Here is a 7,784-nt window from a genome sequence, read left to right as displayed (position 1 = left end):
TACTTAGTGATTTAGTTCATTGAAGGTGATGATGTGAAATGAAACATAAACAACTTTGCATAATCATATATTCAATGAAGTTATAGCATTTGAAATTGCATGCTATGTTTTTGCTGTCTGAATAGAGTTTTAAAATAGAAATATAACAAGCGAAGAATCTGCATCTATATATGGTTCTAATTTTTCATCACCAAACAATGTCCCTTTCTTCCATAACCCACCTAAACTTTCCATGCATGCATGCATTTCTATTCCTAATATCCCTTTCTTCCATAACCCACCTAAACTTTCCATGCATGCATGCATTTCTATTCCTAAATTATTATTTTCATCATCGTCATTACTAAATTATTATTTTCATCATCGTCATTGTTTGTAATTCAGTTTTCTCAATATTTTCTGCCAAATATTGTATCATTGATTTCCTTAATCTTCAACCCAGTAACGAATTATAGGTAATGTCTTTCATTTTCTTATATTTAAGGGTTTCAATTTTGTTTTCTGTGATGCTGAATATCAAAGAATAGGATAGAATTGTTGATATTATTGCATATGTTTTGTTTGTGATTATGCATTGATCATAAAATATATAGAATTGGAGTATTTTTGTTGTTGAGATTTGATAGTTGATATGCAAAGCTATGAAGATTGTTTTTCCTCAATTGAAAAATGTGCTTTGATGTCAATAGGCTCTGTTGTAGGAATTTTTTTGATGTTTGAGCTACTTTATTTCAGGCGATTAATTACTGTGAATGGATTATTGAGAGTGCACCTTGGAGTAGGTGAAGTATGTTGTGTTGCGGAGGTGCAGAAGAAGAGACAAGCGGCCCGCCTGCAAACCAATACACTGCACCGTCAAGAGGGGGTAACAACGCGTATGGTGGAGGTGGAGGTAATCTATAACATGTTTCATTACCTCTTAGTTAACTATTACCTTTTTGCGGGAAAGATTATAAGTGATAATATAGAATAATCTTGTGTGAATATAGGCAATGATAGAGGAGAGCCAAGGAGCAATATTACCAAAAGTGGTGGACCGCAAAAAGTATTACCGATCGAGATACCATCTATAACATTGGATGAGTTAAATAGGTTAACAGGAAACTTTGGTTCAAAGGCTTTCATTGGTGAAGGTTCCTATGGTAGGGTTTACTATGCAAAATTGAGTAATGGTACTGAAGCTGCAATTAAAAAACTAGATACCAGTTCTTCGCCTGATCCCGACACGGATTTTGCTGCTCAGGTAAAAATACAAGAATTTGATATTGTTATTGCTTTGGCTCTTGGTGTCATTGAATTTCATAATGTAACTATGGATGATGCAGTTATCAACTGTTTCAAGACTCAAGCATGACAATTTTGTGGAGTTGACTGGATATTGTTTAGAAGCAGACAACAGAATTTTGGTTTATCAATTTGCAAGTTTGGGTTCTTTGCATGATGTATTACACGGTAGGCCTATAACCATATGATTTTATTGAGAAATTCTATCAACACAGCTTTTAACACTCTTTTCAATACACTCTCTGGTTAAAGTTCATGTAGATCTTACCAAATTTATGAGATTCAAGTGATTTAAGTAAGACAAGTTTGAGTTTCAATTAACATAAGAGAGTGTTGGAAATAGTGTAATATAATGTGTTTCCTTGACTGAAACCAATGCTTTTGGTTTTGTAGGAAGGAAGGGTGTACAAGGTGCTGAACCCGGCCCAGTCTTAAACTGGAACCAGAGAGCGAGAATTGCATTTGGTGCAGCAAAAGGCCTAGAGTTTCTTCATGAAAAAGTCCAGCCGTCTATAGTTCATCGCGACGTTCGATCCAGTAATGTGTTGTTGTTCAATGAGTACGAAGCCAAGATTGCTGATTTCAGCTTGACGAATCAGTCTTCTGACACTGCAGCTCGGCTTCATTCTACAAGAGTCTTGGGAACATTTGGCTATCATGCTCCAGAGTATACCTCTTAATTTTCCATTCCTCTTTATTTATTTTGAGATCAAGTTTTGGTGAATACTGAATTTTCCTTGGTTACTTCATCTTCAGGTATGCCATGACAGGGCAAATAACACAAAAAAGTGATGTGTATAGTTTCGGAGTTGTGCTTTTAGAACTCTTGACCGGAAGAAAACCGGTAGACCATACAATGCCTAAAGGGCAACAAAGTCTTGTTACTTGGGTATGTCTATCCTTAATTTAGTTATTCTTCAGAGGTCTATTTAACTTAATTGGTTTTTCTACTGTTGTATAGTATCTACTTTTTGCCAATGTATCTTATTGTAACTGTTTTAGGCAACTCCAAGATTGAGTGAGGATAAAGTGAAACAATGTGTGGATCCTAAGCTAAACAATGACTATCCTCCAAAGGCAATTGCTAAGGTTTGCTCCTTAATTATTTTTGAATGGTCTATTTTGATTTATAAAATGCTTTATGTTTTTGTTTTTTCTTACTGGTTTTCGTTATGCTTTCAAAGATTTGTAAAGGAAATAGTGAAAATAATTTATATAAATGAGTGACTAATCATTTGATGGGGGATATATGTAGTTGGCAGCGGTAGCAGCACTGTGTGTTCAATATGAAGCTGATTTTCGGCCAAACATGACGATTGTAGTAAAAGCTCTTCAGCCACTTCTCAATGCAAAACCACCTGGTCCTGACCCTAATGCTTGATTGAAACTGTGATGTCTTTGAATTATCAGAATTCATAAGAGTTGAGCTTAAAGTTGAACCTGATTGCTTGTTCACCTACTGATCAAATAGGAAATATGTATGTATATGCATTTATAATGCATGATAGTGATCATGGAAAAATATGTATATTCAAAGACCTTGCCTTAATTGAAATTATCCTTCAAGTCCTTTTGATTTTCTTAGATCTTCTTGTTAGACTATTTCATATTAATTGCTGATAGATGCATTACACGGTAACTTTTTTTAGTTGTATTTCTAGTCCTTTATTCAATATATTGTTTCTCATTATATTATCCCACAAGAGACAATTGGTGTTATGAAGTTTTTTTGTTGTTGTTAGTCATGGTTTTTGTTTTGCCTAGCCTCCAACATAAAAAGGAAAGAAAAAAAATGCTTAAACCTTCAAATGGGTCAAATCAGCTTTGGCTAGTAGATTGTGGAAGGCTTAGTTCACTTGATCTCTAAGAAAGTGATATCTCTTTTTTATATACTTACTCCTTCCATGATATATTGGATGATTTGTTAGATCTATAGTTGACTTGTTATCTACAAACAACTTCATCTTCTTTGATTCCATGACTTTAAGTTCATCTAGTAACATTTCTATCCATGAGGCTTGACAAGCTGCACATGATGCTGCTACATACTCAGCTTCACAAGATAATAAGACTGCTATCCCTTGCTTCCTTGAGCTCCAAGAGATTGATGCTCCGATAATCATGAATATGTAGCTTGCAGTACTTTTTCTTTGATCTTGGTCTCTACTGAAGTCAGAATTTGTATAGCCATACACTTCTGCAGTTTTGTTGTTGATATTCTACTTTGGCATTAGCACTCCATGATCCATTGTTCCCTTTATGTATCTCAACACTCTTTTGACTATAGTGAAACGACACTCTTATGACTTATCTATAAACCTGCTCAAAATCCCCACACTTTGGCAAATGTCAGGTATGGTGTTGCATAAGTACCTTAGAGACCCAATGATTTATTTGTATAAAGTTGCATTTACAAACTCATCATTTGTTTCTCTTTTCAACTTTGCTCTTGTCTCTAGTGGTGTGAGTGTTGCATTACATTGGCTCATCTTGAAACTTTTCAAGATGTCTTGAGCATACTTCTTCTTGTGCAGGAATACTCCTTAACATGTGTCTTTGAATTCCATCCCTAGAAAAAAAACGACAAGTTTTCTAGATCAGACATTTTGAATTCCTGGATCAGCTCAGTCTTGCACTTCATAATTCTTTCCTCGTCGGATCATGTGATCAAAAAATCATCCACATATGGACATAGGATGATTCGACTAACTTTGTCTGTATCATTGACATATACACAAAGCTTCACATGGGAAGTGTACTACAAACTACGAAGGCTCATACGTTGTAAAGAAAGCCTTCTCTATAGGAGCTTTAATTCTTTTAACTATATATGGTGAAGAGTTCCCAAACCCATTAAACTCTGATGTAGTCAAAAAATATTATGCTTGACAAAAAACCCACTAAGTAGAAAATCTGAAAGGGAGACTTTGGCAAAAAGGGCATCCTAGTGGACTGAAAACCCGAAAGGACGGTCCAAGCAAAAGTTAAGGATAAATACAAAAAAAATGATAGCATGCAAAGTCGAAAATTCGAAAGGGCGACTTAGGCAAAAAAGAGTGTCCTGGTGGACTGAAAACCCAAAAGGACAGTCCAGGAAAAAATTAGGGACATAAAAGGAAATAGACAGCATCAGGCAATATTGATCTACACAAAAGAGCAAAATGCGGGAAAGATCAATCCAACTGCTCCCTTCAGACGCAAGTTTTTGTGGACTCGTAGTTATATGACAAGTAGTAGTTATTGTGATTCAATGTAAACCCTGTTCACATTGCCATTTTCAATTTGTAATTTTCCATATCGAGGTACACCTTGGTGTGCTACCATTCTATGAATAAATATAAATTTTCCTATCAAATATTGCACTCGTGTTTTTCTCTATTTTCTTTGTTATGCAAAATGTCATTTATTTTTGGCTTAAATAGTCTTTTGGTCCCTGTAAGTTAGCGAGTTTTTTATTTTGATCTTTGTATTTTTTTTTTCTTCTGAGTCCATATATCTCACTTTTGCGTTGGTTTTAGTCCCTAAAGGTAAAATCTGCAGGAAACCTGCGGATTTTGAATTTAGGGACTAAAACCTACACAAAAAGTGAGATATAAGGATTCAGACAAAAAAAATTACAGGAAACAAAATTAAAAACTCGCTAACTTATAGGGATAAACATACTATTTAGCCTTTATTTTTTTATGATGAAAATTTAAAACTAAAGAATAATAAACATGTCGAAAAGACACAAACTGCTTTGACATGATGAATTCTTTATTAAGAATCTCCAAAGTCTGTGTTGGGATAAATTTTTAATCAGAAATTTGTAGAACTTTGTCATTGATGAATTATTTATTAAGAATCTCAGATCTCTTGTCTTAGATGAATTATTTATTAAGAATCTCCAATCTCTTGTCTTAGATGAATTATTTATTAAGAATCTCCAGAGTTTGTGTCGGGATAAATTTCTAATCATAAATCTCCAGAACCTTGTCATTGATGAATTATTTCTTAAGAGTCTCTAATCTCCTGTCTTGAATGAATTCTTTCTTAAAAATATCCAGAGTCTATATTTGGGTGAATGTCTAATCAAAAATCTCCAAAATCCTATCATGGATGGATTATTTCTTAAGAATATCCATAGTTTATATTTGGGTGAATTTCTAATAATAAATCTCCAAAACTCTATCATGGATGAATTCCTTCTTAAGACTCTCCAGAGTTTGTGTTTGGATGAATTTCTAATTAGAAATCTCCATAACCTTTCAGATATATTCTGAAGCGTCTATTTGTCATCTCTTACAAGTTGGTGAAACCCACTTTTAAATATTCCTCGGTTAACTTCCATATGAATTTCTCCAACGTAGTCTTTATCCTCAGTAAGTCTTTCATCTTGTTTCTCATTTCATTCCATATGGACCATCATTACTATATATCTCGATTAAACCCCACATGTCCATTTTTCATTCTTCATCCATCATAAGATGTTTTGTGAGGGTTCATCTCATACCGCATCATATCCCCAACAAAGAAAAAAGAGTCCTCCATAAATTCATAATATATCATACCATTTCATTGCATTCGAGACAAAATTCAGGTGTTTCTATATTTAAATATCTTTTGTCAGGATTCTATAAGGATTGTCATCACTTATGTCATCTGGAAAAGCTATTTAAATAGGGGAAGATATCATACCCTAAAATTTGCGCCTAAGCCTCTACACTTGTTAGTTACATAAGCATCCTCACCATTCCATGACCATTTCATCTGGTCATTGTCGCTCCCCGGATTTCCCGAATCCAAGTACAAACGCGAAAAGGAGGTGGCGCGGAAAAAAGAATAGAGTCGTCAGCTAAGTACTTTTATCCCAAGAGGAGGGAAAGGTAGTACTGCATAACCAAGAGGGAACGGATAAAACAAAGTCTCGAACCAAAGAAAACTGAGTAAGGGGGTCGGCTACGTGAAGGGAAGGTTATCGCACCCCTTCACGTTTGTGGTACTCCACAGGATCCACGCTTGCTATTTATGTCTAAAGTGTGTGTATAAAAAGTCCTATATGCGATGCGAAAGAGAGAAAATCAAAGTAGGGAAAATTAAAGAGTTATTGCTCGCACAGGCCCTACCCTGCTGCATACGTATCTCAAGAAGGATTGAGAATCAGAGCACCGTAGCTCGGCTAACCTATTTTTGTTTGTTTTGTGTTTTTTAAATGAACGACGTTACTACGCAATCTACCGGATGCTCGACCTTTGGAGACTTACTCACCTGTAGTAGAAGGAGTTAACGTGTTCTTAAGAAAAGAAAATCAAAGAGTTTGTTTTTGTTTTAGGAGTGCTCATGCAAAAAGGAAGTCCTAGACGAAGAAACCGTGCTACCTTAATTGACATGCAAACGAGAGACTATACGAAGCCTAGCAGTCCTATGGGGAGACGATCACACCACACAAAAAAACATATAGCATAAAGTAAACACACCAACAAGGGGGGCTCAAACATACATGGGTAGGGCTTTAGTTAAGAGGGGTCATATCAACCTCGACAAACAAGCCATGGAAAGATAATCAAATGGGCTCTTAACCACTGACATTGAACGCCAAGGTGAGCAGATCAAAAGGGTAATGAGGATAAGACCTCATAACTCTTAACCCTGGACAGGGTGAGCTCATGACAAAGCGTGGGGGTTCAGAAAGATGGAACCCTCTCCACTGACTGACCGGACAAAAGATCTTGGGCTTTTGTTCTGAAGCATCGACACGTAGTGCGAGCACAAAGAACGACACACTGAATAACGGGGGATTGACTACTAATCCCTTTTATCCGTCAATTGCCTCTTTATGGAGGTCTTTAGCACTGATGCCTTCTCTTGGAGGTCTTTGGGCACAAAAGTGAACACACAATAACATTGCCTCCTATCGAGGTCTTCCAGCTAAGAAAGCGGTAAAATGCTGAAAAGATGTAAAAGGGGTCAAGAGATCTACCACACGGATAAAGATCCGAAGTAACAGCAACTAAAGAAACAAAATACCCGGAGGTCTCTCAAGCTAGCACCATTAAAGAAAGCAAGTCAGCAAAGCAATCAGAATAAATCTCCAAATGGTATCCCTCAAATAAAATGGAATACCAAGCAAGCTATCTCTTCAAGAGTCATGTGAGCCCTCACAAAAACTCAACAAACGAGTTAGAATAACAAGATGGGGTGCAATCAAGAGTTGCGCCAAACAGAAGAATCATAGCAACAACAGTGTCAGGTAAACAGTGCACGTATACAATAGAAAACATGTCACAACAAACACAAAACAGATTAGAGAGCAAACAGAAAAACCAACTACTGTCATGATCGCTACTGCTTCGCTTAGCGAAGTGGCAGCGAATGCCTACGGGTTCTGGGTTCTTCCTTGATAACAGTCCAATTTCAGAAATCCAAAAGTCTAATGATACCCAATCTCCCAAATTTCAGAAACAAAGTAATTTAACATGCTAAGAATCGTTCTAAACATACATGCAAACCTAAAAACCTAA

The 7,784-nt window shown here is 36.0% G+C and overlaps 1 protein-coding gene across 1 annotated transcript; it reads left to right on the top strand.

Moving 5' to 3' along the window:
* The first annotated feature begins 260 nt into the window (after window positions 1–260).
* LOC127129058 (probable protein kinase At2g41970) lies at window positions 261–2,744 on the top strand. The gene is made up of 8 exons (XM_051058377.1): window positions 261–455; window positions 736–892; window positions 990–1,243; window positions 1,326–1,452; window positions 1,678–1,951; window positions 2,041–2,173; window positions 2,287–2,373; window positions 2,540–2,744. Exons 2-8 carry the CDS (start codon window positions 790–792, stop codon window positions 2,663–2,665), a joined length of 1,104 nt encoding a protein of 367 aa, XP_050914334.1. The 5' UTR covers window positions 261–455; window positions 736–789; the 3' UTR covers window positions 2,666–2,744.
* Window positions 2,745–7,784: the final 5,040 nt, after the last annotated feature.

The sequence above is a fragment of the Lathyrus oleraceus genome, chromosome 3 (genome assembly GCF_024323335.1).
Source record: "Lathyrus oleraceus cultivar Zhongwan6 chromosome 3, CAAS_Psat_ZW6_1.0, whole genome shotgun sequence".
Classification (NCBI taxonomy): Eukaryota; Viridiplantae; Streptophyta; class Magnoliopsida; order Fabales; family Fabaceae; genus Lathyrus; species Lathyrus oleraceus.
This window is presented reverse-complemented; position numbering and strand designations above follow the sequence as displayed.